At 35.4% G+C, this 24397-nt stretch overlaps 1 protein-coding gene across 9 annotated transcripts in view; it reads right to left on the bottom strand.

Annotated features, from left to right (window-relative positions):
- MCTP1 (multiple C2 and transmembrane domain containing 1) overlaps positions 1–24397 on the bottom strand; it is a 215661-nt gene that overhangs the window by 96898 nt on the left and 94366 nt on the right. For all 9 annotated transcript variants that reach the window (XR_005255499.1, XR_005255497.1, XR_005255498.1 and 6 more), the window contains 7 exons: positions 23778–23964; positions 18816–18909; positions 6611–6713; positions 4396–4498; positions 3955–4056; positions 3536–3610; positions 1829–1948 (listed from right to left, as the gene is read on the bottom strand). Coding sequence is in view for 6 of the 9 variants with exons in the window: in XM_038125803.1 (XP_037981731.1) it covers positions 1829–1948; positions 3536–3610; positions 3955–4056; positions 4396–4498; positions 6611–6713; positions 18816–18909; positions 23778–23964 (784 nt within the window). In the remaining 3 variants the exon portion in view is untranslated. The remainder of the gene's footprint in view (positions 1–1828; positions 1949–3535; positions 3611–3954; positions 4057–4395; positions 4499–6610; positions 6714–18815; positions 18910–23777; positions 23965–24397) is intronic.

Below are 24397 nucleotides of genomic sequence, written 5' to 3'. Positions count from 1 at the left end.
TCCTTGGAGAGGATAATATCAGGTCAAAAAGCACAGGATGCATTTTGGATGCAGAACTGGAATACACCTGTACAATCACAGCCAGATATAATCATAAAAATTTAGTGCAACACCTACATAAGCAAAAATAAAAAATACTGTAAGAAAACCAAGAAAATCAGAATTTTTTTTATATGTCTCTCTATATAAATAGGTATGAAAAATATGAACATATCTATAAAAATATAACCAGGAAAATGTTTCTACTGCAATACACTGTAACTATAATAATAACATATACTGATTATTGACCTCCCTACTTAAATTCTGTTTTCCATACTACTACTACTTATTGTGACACTGATTTTTTTTCTGTGACCAGAAACAATTACAGTTTAACAGCAACACCACTACTTCTATGTCTACAGCAGTGTGCCATGGGAAAATAAAAATAATTTTCCCAAAGAATAGGACGTCTTTCCATTTTCCTTTCTTCCACTGGCAACAGCTGCGTGTTCCATATCCATATTAAAATCTGACTTAGAGTGATGAATACTAACTAAAGCAGTAATAGCAATAAGAACATTTGAGTTTTATGTTGAAACCTGCATTTTCCTATGAAGTGTTCATAACTTTTAACTGGACTGATAGATCGCCTTTCTATAGCAAACAGTAGCAAGCATGTTTTATCTTTCCACACAGTGCCATTACTACAGACATCGGCAAAAGTACAACGCCCTGGCTCTTCAAATAGCACATGTACCTCCTGTACTCCCAATGAACATGGCAACCAAGGGTTTAACAAGCAACACAGTAAAAACAGAGCTCTGCTAGGAGAAACTTTCTGCAAAACAGTGTGACTTAGTGACAGACCCAACTATCCCATTTTACTGCACCGTCAGCTTCCAATGCCTGATTTGTTTTCCTCAAATTTGAGGAACCTGACCTTCAGGCGCCCAAGTAAAAAGTACTGTCACCAGATGATGTCTGTAATTATTCAAAGTTATGCCAAAACCCTTCCCTGTTCATAATCATAGTGGAGTGGCTACTAATCTCAGTATCTCTCAGTCAATTTAAAAAACTTACATTCCAGAAAGCATGTCCATGTGTACATTTCTACTCTCTAATGAAAAAATAATGGTCCTGATTGTAGCTCTTATGATTTTAAAAATAAAGTGGTATTTATCTGGGTAACACAATAAAATCTACAATTGTGGTTGGAATTCTTCAAATTTAACAGAAAAACAAGGTTAACACTAATGAAGATAATATTCCTGAAGAAATAGAAATTTTGTTTAAATAGCTAAAAACAAGTTAACTTAAAACCATTCACTAATAACCATGACTAGACCTTGCTGCCTAAAAGGTACTAATTTGTTTGCATTTATAGTTTTAAAGTTGGGTTTGTTTTATTTTGGTGGATTTTTTAAATCTACAAACACCACCTTTGAATAATTAGTAATCAAAAATACTTTGAGAGTCATTATTCAATATGCAAGGGGACCAAACAAAATTTAATGGATATCATTTGTAAGAAGCTTGAAATATATTATCCATAGTTGACTGACTCTATTTTGATTTGCATAACCTGCTTGCAACTTATATAATCAAATACTTTTTTATTATAAATATACAATTATAAATTTTAAAAAACCACTCTATCTTGTTTGTGTGACATTTTAAACTTAATTACTTTTTAAAAAAACTGAATAAACGTGACTTATGATATTATTGTAATGTGAACTTCTAAATAAATTAAAAAGAAAACAACAATCTACACAGTATTGTCTCTCCATCTAGAACAAAAAACACACTGGGATGATTAAAAATAGTATAAAGAAGATCATACCAAAAAAGCAGCTAGACTTCTTGGTGGAGAATCCCAGTCAAAACAACTGCTAATATAGCAGACAGCCGTAATGAGTGCCATGACACAATGCTTCATCCGCATGAAGTTCCTCAACAGTAGCTGTTAAAAAGATGAAAGATTGAAAGTATTTCAAAACACCAAAAAGTTTCAGGAGAGGCTCACACTAACAATACTGTCATTCTCAATTTGGGTGAAAGGCTGAGAAAATATTAAGCTCTCGAGCTCACAAATTGAGCAAGTTAGTTTAAAATCTGAGACTTGGAAGAGAGACAATTTGCTAATTGTGTCAATTGGTATTTGTTGAATTTAATTCTAGATGGTACAAAAATTGTTCATCATTCAGCCACTTGCAAAATGCCACAAATTATTTTGTTAACTAGATTTCAGTTTCATTAAGCCTTTAACAAATGTTGGCCATTTTTAATAAAAAGATGCTGCAGGACACTAACCTGAAACCATGCAACACGACTACTCTAATATAATTAAGATATCTGCACCATTTAACCTGTTTAACAAATTTGTCTGCCATGATGTATTTTGAAAACATTGTTTTAAGTATTCACTAAAGTAATCTACACAGTTTCAAATTACATATATGTAACACAAAACAACTCTAGGTTTTGATTCAGGAAAATGTACTTAAATCCTCTAAAATGGCAACACGCTTCACCACAAAAAGTGGACAAACCAGTGAATGATTCATACTGTTTCTATGTGTCTCTTTCTACTGAGACACATAGAAAATGGTTACTCCTCCTGCCATCTTCAAAAGTCACAGTGCCACTTTCATTTATGAAAATAGGAAGAAGAATGAATCTTGAGTAAAAGGCTTTGTTGCTTCTTTGCTGGAATAGTAGTGAAAAATTCAGCTTTAGTAACTGCATTACTGAAAATTGCAAATAAAAAAATATTTTGACTCTTGAAATATTTTGTTTTATGAACTCCATCATAAACTGATATAAAATTCATCCAGCATGTAATTTAAACCATGCTTAAGTATACAAGCCTTCAGAAACAAAGAAAGTAGTTCTGAGACCTTTGACTTTTCATTGAAAACAACAAAGATCTTGTTCCCATAGTCCAACAAATTCTCTCCATTTAAGATACAACATTTGTGGAACAAGAAAAAATGAGCCCAAAGTAGTTTGAGTGCAGAAAAATATGTGTATTTAAATAATTTTTTACCAAAGCATTAAAATTGTGTGTAGCACGAATATTTAGAGAAAAAAGGAAGAGTCAAGACATTTCTTCTTCCTGGGATTCCAAAGAATTTCAGTCTGCTATGACCTGTGATTCAAACCTTAGTCAAATAACTTCCTTGAAATTTGGCTAAAAGAATGATGACTCTACCCTGCAACAAATGAAGAACTTTTGGGTCAAAGTTAACAGCAAAATTTTCTGCAAGACTAATTTTACATGCACCTGTGCAATAATCTGATATGTGTGAAACCTGATGGTTTCAACTGTGTTCTTATTCATGTATTTCATGGAAATTAGGCAGCAATTTATAGAGGAGACACATTAAACCCATGTATTCTGTTTCTGACTTCTCAACATATCATATTCTTTTGTAAACACGTAATGAAAATGTTATTCTTTACTCTCAGCAGTAGGATACCAGATATTTGAATGTGCACACTTGATATTAAGGATTTTAGAAGGGATTAGTGTTTCCTTACTCTTTACCTGTTTAGACAGTCTGTCTTCCTCTTCAATGTACTTCTGTTCTTTGGGCATTAAGGTTCGTATGCTGGCCTTCACCTATGCATTAAAATGCGTGTCAGTATTTCAGTTTACTTGCTTCTCACTAGTTACACAAGCTTCAATTCACAAAATTTACCAAGTTTCAAGTCATGGCTGCCAAGCTTGGGACACATAAGCATACACAGAGACAAGATTTGCTGCTCTGCACATTAGCAGCAATACCAGCAGCAGCAGCAACAAAAAGAGTGGGTGTGCCAAGCAGTGGCAGAAGAGTATTCTGAAGTATACATCTAGGTTTAGAGAAAATGAGGAATGTCAGAAATTCTCTACAAATCAGGAACAAAAGCTTTCATGAAACTGAACTCTTTAGCAGTACAAAAAAACCCAAAGTTAAGACTTACAGCATTAAAAATCACATCTATTTCAAGATAGATGACCCCCTTTGTTGGCCCTGTCAGATGCTTGTTTTTCAAGACGTAGGCTTTCTGTTCACCATTTTGAATCTGCAGGAAAAGGACATGACAGCCGTCTGTCTTGCGGTCTCCGCTGAATACACCCCCCGGTGACCCCTGACCCCCAGCTGCTGAAACTGACAGAGAACCCAAAACAACTGTGGCAAGTCTGACAAGTACCTGTTCATTACCAGGACCGAGTCTGTCAGGAAAAATTAACTATCATGGGATTCAACATGGCCGTGAATAGAGTATGTTAAAATTTTAGTGTTCTTATTACAGACCTTAGTTGAGAAATGACAGACTCAGAGCTGCATTTTTATTTTTTTTTTTCTTTCCCTCCTTCAGCGGGAAAAATTCAGAGCAGTATGTCAGGTGAATGAAGCTTACAGACAGCAATGGTATAGCAACTTTGCCTAGAAAGTCAGCACTTCGATCACGGTCTTCATCATAAACTGTCACTTCAAGCACTGAGTGGATGTCCTTTATATTGCTACAAAGAGAGAAGAACACACAGAAGAAAGAAGTCACTTACACCAGTGGGTACCAAGGACAAAACTATAAAAGGTTAACACAGATATCCATCGATTTTTCCAAGCCATGGAGGAGAACTGAGATTAAGTGAATGAGACATCTCTGTGTATAACCAAAATGCTTTCTAAGGGCTGCAATGATTACTCTGTCTCGCTCTCTCTGCAAGGCTTTTTATGACCAAAATGTTTTCTAAAGGCTGCAGTTATCACTCTTTCTCTCTGCAAGGCTTTTCCAGCACAAGTTTTCTGAAGGATGTTGCTTTAAATCTCCTGCCTGGGGTTTGCACTGCCTGACCTGCAAGGAGGAGTACTGGGGGATTTACAGCCACCAGCAGAAGGACAGAGAGCTTTTAAAAGCTATTCTAAAACACTACCCTTGTGGCAATTCTTACTGCAAATACAGGGAAACCTGTAGGTTTGTAAATGGAAATAATTACAAGCTACAAGAGCTTATTCTTGCACTAAGAACAAGTCCTTTGTTTCTGAAATTCTCTTTTAATTACAAATATACAACAAATTACAGCAAATAAAGAACAAATAATATGGAACAATGCATCTCTCAGGTACAACTGAGGAAAAAAGAGTGCAAGCTATTAAACACTTCATTGCCATGCACAGGAAATGTCACTCTACATGTAAACTTTTGGGTAAAAAATTAATATCCCTTATTTGAATAAAAAAAGTATTTGAGAGAACTCATATTTAATTGAATGGCTGATCCAGGAAATACAAATTCAAGCAAAGCAGTTCAACTTCAGTGAAATATACTCCTCCAGCTGAGGGATTGCTAGCCCAAAAATTAATTAAGAAATCTGAATATAAATGCAAATGTACATAGAAGAAAGGCCTTGAAAGCCTTTAGCTGTTTTCTATTCAATTTCTGATTAGTCTTTTGTCCTCTACAAATCTAGGCAATTCCTTGTGCACAGAACACTGTCAAGAATTAGTTATTTGCTCTATTGGTAAATAATTAAAAATATATTAGTGAACAATTTAGAATGGTTTTCAGAATTGAGAACTATTGTAATAAGCTGTTGAAAAGTACAGCTACTGTGAGATTTGTTTCTTTTGCTCTGAATTAATTTCTGAGAGCTCACTGCAGGTCATGAAAACCTGCTAAATATATGAATTATAAATCTAGAGGGGAAACAAAAATTAAAATCACACTGAGTTTTGACATTAAGGGCAAAATATAGCATTTTAATGTACGATCAAGTGAAGTAAGTGTACACAAAACTAAAGCTTCTACTGTTTTTGCAGAGGATTGTTACTGATTTCAGCAGCAGTGATCAGTTGATCAGTTTTTTCTACTCATTGGTGTCACATTACAGTCAGATAGAGAGAAGGGAAAAAAAAAAGAAAGACAATTGAGCAAGGCAAACAACAAGGACATTTTCTCTGTGTAAGACCTTTTTTCTAATTTGTCAAAGCCTTTAACTGTCTTCAAAATAACACAAGGATAGAAGAACCAATCACATCACTCCCCAGTCAATTATTTTAGACTGCATTTTTGGGAACGGCGGGCTTGTACTAGTATGATACCAGATGGTATTTTGAGAAGAGCAGTTAGTAAATTGAAATAAGTAGAAAGTATTTAATCATAAATTCAGGGAAATATAAATGCATATGGAATTTCTAGCTTTACGTAGCTGTCTAATGTTTTTTACAGTTAACAACTACATTTTAATAAAGGTCATATTCACAATATCTTTTTTTCCCCACTCAAAACTTCAGGGGCAAATCCATCATACTGGATTTGACCCTTGAAACTCTTGCTGAACCTAACAGGAGTCTGGTGTGCATAGCATTACGCATACATGCTTTCCAAGAAACAGTCCTGGCATTTTAATGTTTAAAATTATACCATTTCTGTTTGGTTTTTTTTTTTTCATGTTTTTAATCCTCAAAACATATTTGGATGTTTAGTTAAGAAATATCAGTATGTCATCACTATTCTCCTTTAGAACTACCAGTAAGTATTTTTGTTCTTTCCCTCTCCAACACCCTCACCTCCAAAAACTACCCAAAACCCACTGTCCATCTGTTCCCCCCACCTAAATCCAAACACCTACAATGTGAAGATTTTGTTCCATTCTGGATTGAGGTTCCTGTAGACAGTATGTGTCAGCAGTCTGTCATTGTTCAATTCAACTACACAAAATGGGTCACTTTTACCTGTAAGAGAAAATTCGTTACTAATTTTATGAACTAGGAAAACACATGATGAGAAAGCTTTAAATAAAACAAGTTTGGGGAGTTTTTTTCTCATTTTCTGAACTTCACTGTAATGATCTGCACTATATTCAAGATAATAATCTCCATAATCTATTAATATTCTTTGCTAAAAGAACAATTCTTTTGCTTAAAAAAGGGGGGTAGGAGACAACAAAATCACCATAAAGACTCTTCTGATGAAACACAGCATGTTCCTAGAAGTTGCCAAACACCTTTGTGAGACAGCTACGAGAACTTTACTTCAATAGTACCAGTGACCCACTCACTTTAAATATAACATAATGAAAGTATTTTGATATGAAGGAAATGTGTTATTCTCTTATTATGCTGTATTATGTTTCACACTGTACAAGTCCTCTCCCCAAAATCAAAGAACCTTGATGACAGCCTCATATAAAAGACTAACACAAGACAAAGTGAGCAAGTACAATTAAAGAATGAGATGGTATGGGCTGGAATGATGGGCTGTAGTCTCAGCACAGCAGAAAGGCTGGTTGATATTTTATTATACATTAAAGCACAAAAAAGTAGTTTTGGATATATTTACAAAGAGGTCCCTCAGCATGAAAGCCACCAAATGAGAAGTTGAAGCTGCTGCTTTGAAAATGCATTATGTAGATAATTGAAGCAGGATAATGGAAATGGATATGGAGGTAAATATTTTTTCCTTTAAAGAAAAGCAATGGTCAAAGTAAGTGTGTGTGTGTGTGTAAGTGTGTGTGTGTGTCCTTAAAAATTAAATAGGCAGCTTACAGGAAAAGACTGCAGGCAAGCAGTGCTTAGATACCAGGGAAAGCACAAGAAAAACGATCAAAACTGCAAGATTAGGGGTAGAACATGAAACTGACACTAGTCCTTTTAAGGTTTTATCTTAAAAAGCCCACCAGGAAGTTAAGCTGCTCCCCTTTTGTCTAGCTCCTCTTTCAGGTGAGAGAAACTAAAGGCAGAAATTATGGGTTGAGGTAACAACTTACTGGAAACAGCAGCAAGATAAGAAAGCAAACCCTAACAGTGTATAAGAGAGGGTGATTACATGCAAAATGCTCTGGAAGTCCAACACACTGACTCCACATATGGTGCCACCCCACCACTCCCTATGCCATGTTTTTTCCCACAAGCCTGAGACAATGAAAGGTAATGGCACAAAAACTTTCCACACCCACACTTTTTGTGCCCAAGACCAAGACAACAAAAAACCCCACAATGTTAGACAAATCCTCCAGTTGGGATCAGCACCAATCCACCACTCCACTCACCACACACTCCCCCCAAAAAGGAGAAAATTATTGCTGAACCTCTGTACTGCCCATTTTCCTCCACCAGAAGCCATGACCTCTTTATCTTAGAAGACAGACTCCCTGATTTCCACACACCAGCAATGATTTGAGTGTATAGAGTAACAGCCTAGACAAGCCCACATGGCTCCAGGCTCTACCCTCACACATCCTTGGCCTAAACTAGGACAAAAGGACAAGAAGAAAAGTAGACACCTGAATCTGATACTTAAGAACAGCTTGGCTGTCTAAAAAAGGAGTGCTTCAAAGTGGAATGGGAGAAAGCAAAAGGTGGGATTGGTATCTTCAGCTTCTCAGGGAAATCCTGAAATTACCTAGAAGGTTAAGGTGGAGTGGAGAGGTAGACCTAAGGAACAGCTATGATGGGAAGAATACTAATGAAAACATGAGGGGCATGGTGGGAAGACCCTTTTCAATAAAGAGGCAATAAAGGGAAGAAATCACATTTTGGGCTAAATTATTTAACTCATATTTCAAATTATGTCAGTAATGATAACTGTTATAAATCTGTCCAAAAAGAGACATGCTATCCTGCTTTTACATTTTTATTTTCTCCAGTAACTGGAAGGAGTAACCTTTGCCTTTGGCACAGCACAAGCGTACACATTATTTTTATGTAAATAGAAAGCTGAACAACAAATTGCTGCTTCCTGGACCCAGGGGAACTTTGTCTGATGTAAAGGAACTTGAGTTGCATAGTACCACACGACTTGCTCTTCTCTTCACACATTCTCTGGGCAGTAAACTGTTCAAAATATATTATATGTTGGCATTGGCCTTCCATAATTAAATCTAGCATACTAGGCAATTGTGTTTCTCAATGTCTTCATTAACTCTGTATTATTTTTTCATGCATTATTAGAAACCATAAACTGAGTAGCTACAACAGCTACATTAGTGAGGCTACATTAATGATATTAGGGAAGCCTATAATTTGTTTCATACCTTATACAAATGACAATAAAATCAATACTTAGACAAAGCTGTCCAGGGACCACAACTCCCAAACTGCAGTATTGATTTTGACTACACCAAGGGCTGATATGCATATTATGTGCATATTATTGACTTTAATGATAAAGAATAATTGTTTTAAACACATTGTGAATTACAGTTAATTGATGTTTACCTCCTCTAGAAAATCATATACTGCTGAATGTTTCCCATTATCTTGAAAAATGATACAATTTATTAGTCAGCAGAAACAGATGTACCACACATCTCAAGGTTCTTCTATTTCACAGTCTAGAAGGTGATAGGAAATTTAAACCATTTATATTATTTGAGTTCTGTAGCTTTCTGTGTTTGAAAAAGAAACACACAGAAGATAGTTAAAATGACAAGGCAGCATTGGCACAGCAGGTGGACTACTCTATCTCATTTTTTAAAGTATTATCAATCATATTTGCATATGGGGGTACAACGTGAGTTGAACTTATTAAACATATACAGACACAGTAAAGTACATTGCAGCATATACAGGCCATTTTCTACGAACAGAGAGAAGGTATTTACTACATTTATTTACTGTGCCTCTTGGCATGCACATTTTCAATGACTCTTACAGATTTACATGGATATCAATCATAATATGTAGCATTAATTAGAGAGCTCCTCAGTCAAACCAAAAACAACTGGCTTTCAGAAAAGAAAAAATCCCTCACAGTTAACATTTCACACCTCCTTCCTCCTATCATTTGAAAATATTACAAGAACAAATTTGAATAGAGGCAATATCATGATACGGTTCAAGGATAGGTTCAAATACCATGGTTGACAAAGAGAAGTTTCCCAGCTTCAAATATCTCTGCTAAGGAATGTTGGTTTTATCGTATTTACTTGGTTACAAAGTTCCCACATGCACCTTCACCATTGCCTGTGGGCATTTCTTACATATGCTGAAACACTCATAATCATGCTGGGCCTCTAAAAGGCACCACTCATCGCTGACATGCTCAACATAAGGTATGTGCAAACATTGTTAAGATACTAGTGATATTGCTATTTGCTAGTGATACTAGCAAATTAGTGAATGTGATCCAGAAAGACAGACACAAGAATGCATGAAGACTTGGTGAAACTCATATCTATCTGTCATCTTTCAAGTTTTGATTATTAGAAAGAGTATCTGCAATCTTAATTCTCACTGACAACCTTGGCAACCTGCTGCATTTCAAGAGTGTTCAAAATAATGGGACCATTCCCAATGAAAGCCTTAAGAGAGCACTAAAATAGTAAAAAATGTACTTAGGTCTCCTTGGTGTCTAGGAGGACCCAAAAGATTCAACAACACTATATTCAAAACCAGTACCTTGAGCACAACACACTCTAACAAAGGCAGCCTCAGACGATTTCTGTCAGTTAATGTGATTATCTATTTTAAACAAGACATACAGAAATGGTTTTCCTTATTTTTTAAAAAAGAACCACACATGTTCAGAAGAGTGTGCTCTCCCTCTAGCCCTTCTAAAAGTACACGTAAAAACCTCTGATTGTGTTGCCTATGCTCAGTTATATCATTCCATATTACATTATCATGAACATAACACCTTTCACTATAAACTAAACCACAGCTGTTGCATATAACTGTATATAATCTGTCATATATCAAGAAATTCTACCAAACCCTCTGTATCTACTGAGGATCTTCCAACTAGCAATCCCCGCTCTGTGCACTTTGAAGGCCTCCAGCTACTATTCCAGTGACTTTAGGGACATTTAGCTACTGATCAAGCAGATGTCCACAGCAAACTTCTCAATACAATCCTAAGCATGTGGTCAGCGCTGTACAAGAATAAGATGACCACCACCTGCCTACAGCACATATTAAAATCATGCTCCCAGCAGTACAATCACCAACACTGAAAATCTTGAGTATCCCATGACCACAGTGGGGCTAACTGTTGTCACACATCACCACTGGTTGCAGGAATTCATGGTAGAAGTAGGCAGTGAAAAAACAAAGTACACCTTCCAACATACTGAAATCAAACTTGCAGAAAACCCCAATACAAAGTTAAACAAATACCATCTATCCATTCTTTTGCTGTAATGGCTCATGCTTTTTGGTCTCTACTTGTACAGTCCTAAGGGCTCCTGAAATTATAGGAAAAAAATGCTAATTTACATAATATGCAAAATTGGAAGGAAAAGCAACTTCTCTTTTGACAGATCTCACTCACTCATTTTCTTCCTTTACCCATTACAGAAGATGACTATCTGAGAATGAACTCTAGGAGTTCTATTTTGTAATGTATGCCACCACTGAAAAAACCCTAAAGAGCTACCTATCTTTTGAAGTTTGAATTCTTATTCTTTATTTTTATCTTTGAAGGTTTGAATTTCAGGGCACATGTTGCATCTAGTTTGACAGATATCCTTGTTTGTGCTATGTCTTTTGACAGTGCAAGACCAGAGCACAAACTCATATTACCTTACTTAGATCCAACAAGAGTATTTTACTTCAGTCAGCACTCTGTCCCTCACATTGCACACAATGCACACATTAATTTAAATTAGTCTTTTACTTGTCACCTTATTTCTCACAACTACCTTATGTCCCCATATGAACTGTACACCCATAACCTGAAATCAGCCCCAGCTCTCCAAAAGGGGTAGCAATGAGGAACTAGAGATGTGTTACTTTCTGTTTTTGTCAAAACTCAAAGTCCACCAAAGCCCAGGGGTCAGTTGGCAGTCAAATTAATTATCTATTTTGGCTGGTCACCTAGACATTTTTCTCTTGCAAGAAAATATAAAATGCACTTTTTCATGATGGAAAAGAGACCAAAATAGTGATTGATAGAAGCAATCTTTAACTGCTTCTCAAAATATTTAGAAAATCAATCTTCATCTCAAGCCTCTATCTCCACACAATTTCAGCTTCTGGATTTTCTTCTCAAGTAGCCACAGCAGCACACAGCCTGGGTTTTTTCTTGTGGAAAAGTTTGAGAAAGACCCTTTCCATCAGTTCATACACCACAGGACTTTCATCTGTCTCTCTATGCTCATACTCACAAGAAAGGACCAAACACATTAGGAGACTTGTGAACCCTTGGATCCTGATGGTCATGGGCTGGTGGGCTGGTGGTCGCACATACACCACTGCAGCCCATCTTCCAGGCTGGAAAGTGAGCTGGACTGTCCAATCTAGGAGGCAGCTAGACATTGGGTGTCATCACAATTTCACAAGAGATGGCAAAGACATGTGACCAATTCAGATGCAAGGTTATTTTATTTGTCAAATTATGAACTTCACCTGAGTGTTAGAACTGCCGAAATGCGATAGGATATAACTTATATTTCTGGGCACTTTATATAGGCCTTCCTTCAATGGTCTCCAAGGTGAACATGATCCAACATAAATTTCTGACTCTTGGCAAACGGTTTTCAATCAAAAATTAATTTTGAAACATAGTAGTTCTTTCAAACAGAGACTTCAATTGAATATAACTACTTCAATTGAATATAACTGCACTTTCACACTCACTTCCTAGCTCCACTTGTATACAAAGCTGACTTTGATGAAAAGCTGTCAAATCTTAAATTTGAACAACTTGCTTGCCATGTTTTGTACAAGTTCAAAAGTGATTTTTTAAAATTAAAAAACTCTATTAAATACATGCATTTGTCTCCAGAAAACTGCAAGTCATCTGCTCATTATCCAGTTAATACTGGAAAATAGGAGACTTTAGTAAACAAAAATATGGAAACATCTATATTTTATACAGTAGGATAATCTTCTGGTTTAGAAAGGAAGAAAGCACTTGTATACAGCAATAAACATGCTTCTCTATCATCAATCACTGAAATTCCAAAGTGTAGGAATGAAAATGAAAAATCATAAAGACCATCAGTCACTATAGAAAAGTTCTTATTCTCCTAATTAAGGCTGCCATGGGCCTTTCCTAGGAATTACCATTGAAATAACTGCTCTTCAGAGTATGTGCAAGCAAGAGAGCACATGGCAGATCTAGCTGTCCTTCGAAAAACTTATTGCATTTCTGAAATATTAACTCACAAGGGCCAGCAGATATCATTGGGTTAGATACCCATTAGTTCTTCAGAGATACTTCTACCATTGCTATGGAGAACATGCCTTGCCTCAGTATAACTCCAGGGAAACAAATAATTTCATAATTTTGCTATTTCACAGTCCATAAAGTCAATTTCAACATTAGCTAGTCCATGAACCCTTTTTCATCAAATCATTAACCTTATTCTAAACTAAATATTATATGAATTTTTGCATTATTGACATTACATTACCAAACTGAAAGAAAAATGCTTTGGACAGTTTAAAAACATAAGGAATTTCAACTGCATTTCTACATTCAAAAGTAAAGTTCTCACACCATAACTTCACAAAGTTCAACCAACTTTAACATGGCTATAAAAGCCAAAATATTGTTTAAATATTTCATAGGCTATTATGATTCTCTCCTACCTCTGGCCATGCCTATTGATTACGGATCTAAGTCCCCACAGCAAAAAAAGCCTTTATTTTTTTAGAAGACAAGACAGCCGGTTCATGACTCTGGGGGGCAGTGCCACTCATGCAGACACTAATGTCACTAATGTTGTTCCAAGCTCCCTGCCAGCCAGCTGCTTGCAGCAGAACAGTCACTCTGACCTTTGGCCAGGAGGAGGAATGGCTCAATAGCATGAGAAGCTGCCTTATCTAATGGATTAAGTACAGAACCCAAGTGAAATGCCACCTTTGACAAGGACTTGCTCTGTTGGCCTTAGCTGATTCAGTTAACCTTTCTTAGCTTTCCATCTTTAAAATGGGAATTATAATTCTACTCTATCTGTGATGATGCAAACATGTTGCAACACACTGATACCATGAATGCTTGAGGTATCTTACAAGGCAACTCAGCGTAATGCCATAATCAAGCTAAACTCATCTCCAGAGAATATTTAAAAAAAATAACCACAAGTCATCCTTTCATTGTATGTATAATTATAAATGTTATGGTTAACAAAAATATATTTTAATAAAAGATCTTTCAAAATATCTTTTAAAATCCTGTTTTTTCTATTACTAGCTAGAACTGGTACCTTTCCTGTACATGATATTGGACCAAAGTCTTCAGGTGACCTATATGACAGGACTTGATGAAATGTTTTATCTACCATAGAATTCTGCCCACCTACTAGATTTTTGTACTTTGTGGAGATAGTTCAAGTGTATATTGAAATCCGTTTGCACTAATTGACAGAGCAAATTACTTTTGCAACCATATTTCCAAAGGGCCTCTGAATTTATTCCTTCAATTTTACATGCATGGGTTTCCATACCTTGTGGATTTAATGTTTGTGTTCAGCACTCTGACATTTCCTAGCATTTGAAGAACCATTTCAAAGACCATTTTTGCACAGGTGATGTTAGAACAGTTTAGGAGGACAGATTTTAGAAAAGTCATTTACATTTAGCAAAATTTTAACATGGAATTTTCTTAGAAGAGAGCTGAATTTCAGACATAAAACTGAAAAAAAGGGAAGAAAACAAAAAAACGGACTCATTTTCTATGCTTAGTTTCTCCTTTTAGAGAAGGAAAAGCCTGAAAAGCTTTTGAAAATAAACCTAAATATCACTGAGCTCTTTAGTAAAATCTCTCTATATATCAAGGTTCTGAAATCACAGTACATGGAAAAAACCACCGACATTGATTAGTAATGAGGACAGAAATACAAATAAATGTACTTCTAATGAAGACTGAAGACACAGTAATCAAAGTGTTAAAAATTCATTTCATGCACATTTCATTTGCCTCTTAGCTGATATTTATCACGTAATTCTGTGAGAAAGTGGAGACCTAAGATGCTCCAGATAAATGTCTCAATTAATTGTACAGAGGTAGCCCTCTTTGAGCTGAACCAGAGCTGTGAGCTCTTTATTAAAAGCACTATTCTGTAGCCTGTAACCTTGTTCCTTGACTCCTCTCTAGTTTCCAATTTAAACAAGTCCCCATGCAGCCCACTCTAAAGGGCTTTGTCTCCCTGTCATTGTTATGAGAGCCAAGGCATCCTGGAAGTGTGAAATCAGACCTCATGAGCTGAGTGGTTCCCCAGGGAACACGAGACCTCGCAGAAGGTCAAAGTCATGGGCTGGACCATCTGAAAGCGTCTGATCGCTGGTCTGTGACACAGCAAGAAGGGTGGGGGCAGGGGGAGAAAGAGCCAGGGGGCTAGAATTGAACACATCTTAATTAAAGCCCAAAGACTACAAAACAAGCTATTTTCTAGTCAGGCCATCTTATGGAGCTTGAGTTTTGCCCTTATTAATGAATATGAGTTCCTAAATATTATTCCTTAAAAGCACGGCACTTTTGCTGAAATTGATCAAACCTGTGGCACATCTTTTCCCACTCTGCTTACTTTTCATGAATGATAAGGCAGAAATTTTGAATTTTATTTCATGACACAAGGAGCAATGTATCTGCTCCAGTAAAAGAGATGCAGACGCTGCCTTGCAAAGCCTTCCACAACCACCCACCACCTATACCTGACTATGCTGCAGAAGGATTGGATATATCTGACTATTGGCTAAAGCTAAACTATGTCACAGTGAAGGGTTTATTGCTTTACTATCTGTAATTATATGGGTTAGGTGAAACCCATGTGTATAATGTCAGAAGCCAACCATCATGACCAGTACATTATACATTAGGTTTTACTAAACTGCCAGAAAATCTCTTCATATCAAAGGATGTCACTGTAGGCACAGTACCTATCCTGCCAGGGCTCTACAAGCAGCCAAATTCTTGAGAAAATCTGCAAGAGATATCATGAGCAAGCAAAGACTTAAGTAAACAGGAATATAGCTCTTTCTAACTCAGAATTTAGGGAGAAAAAAGCCATGCACTGAATAGCTAAAACACAATGGAAGACTCAATTGGAAGTTTCTTCTCAGACAAAGAGGAAAAATTATATTTAATTCTCAATATCTTTCCATTCATTACATTACACTTTCAAAGAATTTATACTAAATAATACATAATTTCCAGCTTATGCTAAATAATACATAATTTCCAAATACACCATAAAGGTGTATTTGCTGTGACCACAATTTCCAACAGAATATAATTTTGCATTGGTAGAATCCCTAAAATTGTGTATTTATCATGGAACTACACTGTTTTTCTGGGGGAAACAACCTCAGAGACCAAGTAATTTTCCCAAAGGTCCTGGTCCTGAAAGATAGCCTATTTTTCCGCTCTCGCAAAAACCAAGTTAAGCTTTTAAGCACTGGAGGGGAGTCTCTCCTGGCAAGTGGGTTCAATGAGAACTCTTACTGTGCTTTTCTAGGGTATTTTTAATGTCCACATATGGCATGTTCCAGCAGCACAGCATTTCAAAGCTGGTAATGTCTACTTGCTCCCCTGTCTACAACTTAACTGAAATTTCAGCTCATCCTGGCACATTGTTCATTGCAAGTACATGTGAGGGGGGCTGTAAGCTGAGACCCGAACCACCACCCTTAATCACTCTCTTTTTTAAAAAAAGTCTGTACTAACCTTAAGGATTTGAAGTGCAGTGTCCAACATTAGCTTATTGAAAGTGGAGGAAAAAAGCTGCCCTTGGCTATCAACAGTTTATTAAGGGCTTAACTAAAGTGACCTACTAGCATTCCACTCAGGGAGGCTATGAGCTTTCTGAGGAAAGGAGTAGAATTGGGAGTTTCCTGAAAACATAATTTGTGCTTTTTATTCATTCATTCAACAGGAGTCTCAACTGCTCTTTATTCACACAGAGTTAGTACAGTATTACAATGCATGGGACAAAGAAAAAATTTCACGTTTTGAAAGGGGAAAAAAAATCCTTGCAATCGTAGCAGGATTGATGGCTTCTTAAAAGATTACAGAAATCTTTTCCCCTCTGTGCTTATGTTTAAGAATGGAATATTAAGGATTTAAAAAATCTACTCAGCTCAAATTAATAAATTTTGATTTCTTATTTCGCATGAAAAAATTTCTGGAAGTGAAATGGGATATGTTTAGCAGGCAGGTAACAGAGCAAAACACACAGATACTATACAGTTGTTCCAGGTGCTTTTCAGACTCAGAGCAAAAGATTAACTCTGAAAACACATTACAGTAAGATGAGCAAATTAGTCCTTAGCTTTTACTCATAGAAGCAACCCTTAGTAGTCTAAGTAACACGACTGATGACAGCACTCTCCACACTAATGACTTGGTTGAATAAAGGTGGGTCAAGTTTTTACACAATTTTTGCAAACATGATCTATTGACAATCACCAAACACCTACTTTATTTCTCACTATTACTATTCAAAGTTTGATTTTAAATGAATGACCTGTACATAACTTCAAGTTACTAAAAATAGCTATAAACTACAACAGCAGATAATAGAACCACTTCATCCTCTTTTCAAAATTCCCAGTTACTTTTGTTCAGAATATATGAGATTTCTGTCATATCTTGAATGTGCAGCCATCTTACAAAACACATCTGCTATATCAACACTTTTCCTTACTAACAAGGGAAGATAGTGAGTGTTCTTCCCCATCTTCCTGTCTGTCATCCTAAATAAAATGTCTGGAAATTTTTGGTAGCTCTATACATCTTTAATTGAATCAAGTATATTTCCAAAAAATATTGTTCAACCAGCACAAATAACATGTTGATTTGAAAAAGCTGAAGACTGAACGAGGTCAGGGACTAAATTATCCCATTTGCCCCTGAGTAACTTAATCTCTCTCTCTCTGTTCAGAAAACATTGGATTATAAGGCCAAACCAGACTTTAGAAGCATTTCTACAACCTCACCAAAAATAGAATCTGTTATTTTGCGTGCCACAACTGGATAATCAAATGTTTGCCCTGATAAAATGTTTGCACTATTACCTTGTCTGAAATACTGGTAGTCATGTTAATTATCACAACGCTACTAAAAATTCAGTAAGTTGCTCTATATCTGCTTCTTTAACAGAACATTTATTCTAGTTTCCTTTTACTTTCTTCCCATTTTTTAAAATTTTTATTATTATTTTAAATCAGAGATGGCTGTTTTCTGACACAGATGCAGCTAGCTCATTTTGCTCCATTCAACTCATGCGGTATAAAGGTGATTACCTAGAGGATAACTTGGACATTTCTGAAGAAATATGGTCATTATGGCTTAAAGACTTTTTCTTTATTTTGCAAAGCAACATGTCAAATTAACTATTCAACTTATAGCATAAAATAGGAAAAAAAAACCAAACAAACCCTTATTTCCCTTATCTTATAAAGATAAGCAGGAGCGACAGCAAATTTTATTCAGTTGAAATGCCAGAAACTGACAGCAGCCTTGCTAAATATCTTACAGATATCAAGTGGTTCTTTTGGCAACAATTTTAAAGTACTATCTAAGTCTGGAACCTTTTATATGCCTTGTACCTTGGAATTTATTGCTGATAATTTTGTACGGTTTCATCTACTAAAATAAAAGATGTTTCTTCTATCTAATTTTTATAGGATGCCTGATGAAGAAAAATGTGTATTTCACCTTTATCAGAAATAATCTACTTAGGGCTCTGCTACCATTAAAATGTCTTGCTGCCTTACTAACAAAACTTTTGTTTGTGTTTGGATTTTTTCATTAATGAGCAGAAGGTGGAAGTGCACAAACAGAACATAACCTGCAAATGAACTTTTGTTTTTAGCATTTTTTTTCCCAGTTCTGAAACCACCAAATATTACTATGGTATTCAGTGTCACAGTAACTAAATGAATCCTTGCCTGTGACATCAGCTGCCATCAATGCTTCTGCCCTGATGACCTTCACCTGAAGAAATCCCACATCGCTGATGTTATGGAACATCATCATTGGACTCTAAAAAATAATAAAAAGAAAAATAATTCTGGACTGCAAAAGAGACAAACCAAAAACAATATTAATACTCACATTCCTTGCACAGATGTAAGTTACTGTAATTCTGCCTACATACACAGACTTTTAAATATTATTTGCTGAAGAATGTGCAGTTGTTTGCATTTCTTCCTATATCTTGCAACTTTAACTTATCAATGAAAATTACAAAGGAAGAGTTAGAATATGATTAATTAAATGTAACACAAATTCTAGTGAATTAATCTCCTAATACTATGGGACTAACTGTACTTCAAAATTTGAAATTATAGCAGTATATTAAGAAATTAACACAAAAAATGAAACAACTCCTCTCCCTGAATTATTTTGCAAGAACTATATTCACATTTTCCCTCTGATGGCTCCAATATTATTTTGAGCAGTGACCTAGGGACAATTTAGATTTTTGTAGCTGACTATTACATGCAAGCTTGCATATACCACATATACCTATAGTAAGTTTGTGAATAACATCAGCAAAAGCAATCAAAAGAAAATAACAACTACTTAATAACTGTCATAATAATCACTTGCTGAAAGGGTAAAAAAAAAAATTAAAATATGTTTCAATTCCATGGCAGAAAACTCTTAATACAAATAATTATATTTTTAACATAAATTCCTTCAATATCTACATGTATTAAGAAGAGGAAGAAAAAAGAGTTCACTACACTAACACCTGCATTTATTCATCCAACACATATTTAGAAAGCTTATTAAAAACCATGTTTCACTGCTGCTATTTTTTCAAGTAACTAAAACAAACAAACTGGGAGTATTGCACTAATTAGGTGTGACATGCTATAATTCTCAAATACTAGTTTTTAGAATTATTTAAAATTTGCAGAGTTTTAAATGATAAAACATTGAATGCAAATTTTGTTCATAAATACTAGCTCATACCTTTATTTTGAAATATTTTAAAATTTGGACTAATGTATTTAATGTCTATGGTCCTCCCTAAAATTTTAATGTGGTGAAACTTTTTCCACTTCCTATGAAAATGTCCAGATTTCTACAAAAAGCAAGCATCAGGGAAAACATCAAATCAACAGTTCCTTAATTTATAACAAAAGCATAATTTACTGTTATGGGAAACGAGAATGAATTACATCACTGAATCTAAAAACCACAGATGCTGCTTAAATGAAATATTAAATGTCAGCTTGCAAAACCAGTATGTTTTTGCACAGAAAATCTACCCATTAAGATGTTAGACATACAATATGCATTCCTGTCTTTCTAATTAATAAGACAATTCTAACAGTTAAATCACACTGACACTAATTTCACAAACCGCAGCTGACCATTTACTGTTTACAGTGAAGATTTGACCTTGCTACACTGAACTTAAAAATCCAATTCAGTGTAGTAGACCATATATTACATTTATGCATCATGTTATAACAGGGTAACAGTGAATAATTTTTTACCAACTTTAATAAGATAATAATCATAAATATTACTTCAAAATACTGGTGGTCAACTTTAATCAGCACACACTCAACCCCTTGCTTATGTGCTCACAAGCCGAGGGTAGCAGAGATGGTATTACAGATAGCACTGGTGTAATTGAAAAGCATCTTTGCACCTCTCACTTATTACAATGATGATCAGGATTTGGAAGCCTCTTATCAGAACTAGTACCAGAACAGAGATAATTCTACTGTAATACGCATAATGAAAATTACAGGACTTACAAAAATGTTTCCACATTCTACCCAAGTTTCCCAACAACCAAAACAAACACCAAGCTGTAGAAATAAAACAAAGCAAAAACCAAATACAAAGCAACACAAGCAACAGCACCCACTTCCTATGATGCCATACAGTCCTCTTTTTCAAATTTCATCCTGGTTAGCTCACTCTCCAAAAGGGTGCCAGTGCTGTATTTCGCTTTGTCACCTTTGTTAGAATGCCACAGAGTTTTTGAACTTTTATTTCCAGAAAGTAGCTGGCTTAGATTCATTTATTGCACATACTGACTGGGGAGACTGATGAAAATTAATATAATGCCTTCACAGAGGCTCTTGGAGATGCAAATTACTTTAACAATTACTTTAAATACATAGCTTTAAGTAATGATTTATCAGATGATATTCTGCCTTCTTATTTATGATTGTTGTTGAAGGTATCAAAAATCCACATAGTTTCTAAAGCCTAGAATTTTCATAGCAGAGGAATCTGTGATTTGCTGGGAATCTTTTCAGCCCTCAATAGATGGGAAAAGATTGAAATGCTCTGGAGATGAGTCTTCTTTATTTTTTTAATGAAAGGCTGTATAATATATTTTCTGTATGGCTGCAGCAGCTGTCAGGAAGAGCATCTCAGTTCAGCTCTATTATGGGAGAAGCAATACCCCATCCCATGGCATTGAGATACACTGAGGGGCTAGTACTGATTGACAGCTTGTCACCATGACGTCTTATTCCATCTCTGTTATGGAGAAAATTAATGTCACACCACCAGCCTCATGACTCGCTGTCATCTTAGAACTGCTCACCTTTTATCAATGCTCTAAATAACATTTCAAGCCCATCGTCTCACAGTGGACAATCTGGTCAAGGGACATTAAATCGGATGACTGTGAAATGTCATAATAAAAATGGAATGCTAACAACTTCTCTAAACTAGCTCCTCTGGTTTTTAAACTGTGACAAGGGGGACCATGAGTTCAGCACACCAGTTCTGAAAAGGTCATACAATCTCTCTTGGTCTGTACCCATTAATGTGCCCCCCTCCTCACCCCAAAAGGAATTAATCTTTTCAGACAATCGTGGTAAAATAATGGTTCAAACAGTAATGCCTATTTAATTTGTAAGGCTCTGATGTTCAGCTACAAATGGTTAAGTGACAGTAATAGAGTCATTTTCTAAGGCTATTTGATCTGATGGCAAGGTCAGCTCATAAACTGTTTTTGGCTGTAGAAAGGGTGCAAAATACATTTCTCAAATGGAAGATAGATTTTTTTAAGAGAAAATAAATCAAAAAAAACAGCCACTCAACACGGAACTCTACATCTTGCTAATTACACATGTTGTCTTTGTATTAGTTCTGAAGTGCAGGTATGAATACAGAAGTCAAATTTAACATCAGTAAAAATAAACTAATTGAATTAAGTTAATCCTGGTAATTTCTTTCTTCTGCTGGTAATTTTAATAAAAACAGTAGAATTTATCAAAAAAGTATGTAAATACCACCATTTTCAGAAACACATAATGAGAAACTCATACCTCTGGATTGTGAACATCTTTCTAAAATTTAAATATTTTCAAGTGCATACACCAATGTAAATGTATGAACAGACACATATTCTTGTATTTACAGGAAACAGGAATAAACCAGATCAATCTTATGCCACATAATCATGCTTTACACTGGGGACAAAAAATTGAGGATTTAGGAAAAATTATTAACAGTACAGTTTCAAAATGTTTCTATAATGCTACTGAAATAATCAAAAACATCAGTATCACTTGTCTGCCATATCATCACACAGAATACGCCACAGAAATATGTTATTGTCGCTGTTGGTAGCAGGAACTATGGCACCTCAAAAACATATCCATCAAAAAATTATTCTACTTATAGACATCTATTTTGACAACCACAGACTATCTTGGTGGATTCCAAAATGTAAGACAGTAACAATCACAAAAATAATTACAATTAAGACCGTAACTGTCTTAATTGTAATTATTTTTTAGAAATGGTGGACAATACCTTAGCCTTCAATTCATTTTGGAATATTATATTTAGCCTCACTAAGTCACCTCTATTACATTGTGTTTATGATAATAACACTATTGGTGTATGAGTTGTACAAGCATTAGCAAACAGCTGATTCAGTGGAGATAGACAGAATAAATTTGCATCCTGCTAATCTGTTTGAAGAACATTGTACAGTATTAGTACTAGGACTTCATGTTATCTGCACAGCCTGATAAAGTACATCTTTATTAAATTCAGTTATTGAAAAGGATGTCCGTCATGGAATAGGAATATTTTAAAATCTCAAAAATAAATTAAGCAGCCTCTTTGATAGTCAGAGGTTGGTTTAATGGATGAGTGTCTACAGAAGCCCTTCTAAACACCTGGCAGCATGGTACAATAAAAGCTTTGTAATTGCTAGTGGAAATAGCATTTTTTCTTTCTTTCTTTCTTCATGTGCAGTGAGACAGTTACTTTTAGTGATTTAGGTATTAGCAAATGCTGGAGTAAGAGCTCCCCTCTCTGTTGCTTTGATAAAATTACAAAGATTCTGTGTAATGTAAAGATGCTGGGAAACTAAAATAATCTGCTTCAGAATATTTTAAAATGGAAACTTTGTTTGAAATTATTATTTTTATGTGCTTCTATATTTATGTGCTTCTATTATTTTTATGTGCATCAAATATTAAGACAAAAAATATGTTTTCTTGCCCTTTAATAGATGATCAAAAAAAAAAAAACACCCTGAAAGCATTAGCACCTCAAATTATTTGGCATAAACAATCAGTAGAAACTGTTGAGTTGCTGAATGATCCTTTAGCCACTTTGTGCTTGGCAAAAATCATCTGCAAGGCTGTAAAATTACCTTCATTATGTGACACCTTATCAAACAGTTCAACTACCATGTAAAAAATAACATGATTGTATGAAGAGCATTTGTAGCCTTCTTGATGTAACCTGTTCTGGCTGTAACTATTTGTGTATTAATAACTAGTTTAAATGATTGTCATTGGCTAGATGTGATTAGAATAAAAGAGATATATTTAGATTTTTCACCTTACTATAGTTATTTTTATACAGGCCAATATTTTGCTAACAAAGGATGAAAGAGAACTGCATACATATCTCTTCAGAATCTCCTCTCGCTCCTTCTGGTCCTCCAGGGAGTTGATGGAGAGGTCAGAGATAGTGACTGCAGCTGAGGCTGTGAGAGTGACCAGCAGCACCAGGTATCCCTCTCCCTCCTCTAGTGGCATCTCCAGCTTGTGGGTTTGTTCTTTACTCAGGGTCGACAGGTCAATCTGGCACCTAGAAACATACATTCTCCATAAGCATATGGCTTTTCTCACACCAAACAAGAGCACATTGGCTCACTTGCATTCAAATGAACAAAAATTCCAAGTAAGCAGAAACTCCCGGCCAGCTTCTGAAAAAAATTTCTCAATTTCTCTTCAGCTTTAATCCATGCCCTTTGTTTCTTTTTTTTAAGCTACACAAACAGTTTTGAAATGAAAAATCAATATTAATAAGAATGTAAAGACACTACAGACAAGGTTTAGCTAATATTCTTTACTCAAATGCAGTCAAAGAAAATTTTTAAAAATCCAGCTCAGAAGTGAATTTTACTTTTAATTACACCTCTTGCATGCAACAATAGTAAAAATCCCTTTTTTAAAAAATAGAATTCTACATGGATTTAATTGTGATGGTATAAAGATGACTGAGCATAGAAAAACTCAAC

The sequence above is a fragment of the Motacilla alba genome, chromosome Z (assembly GCF_015832195.1).
Source record: "Motacilla alba alba isolate MOTALB_02 chromosome Z, Motacilla_alba_V1.0_pri, whole genome shotgun sequence".
In the NCBI taxonomy this organism is placed as follows: domain Eukaryota; kingdom Metazoa; phylum Chordata; class Aves; order Passeriformes; family Motacillidae; genus Motacilla; species Motacilla alba.
Note: the sequence above shows the minus strand (reverse complement) of the source record. Positions and strands in the feature narration are given on the sequence as shown.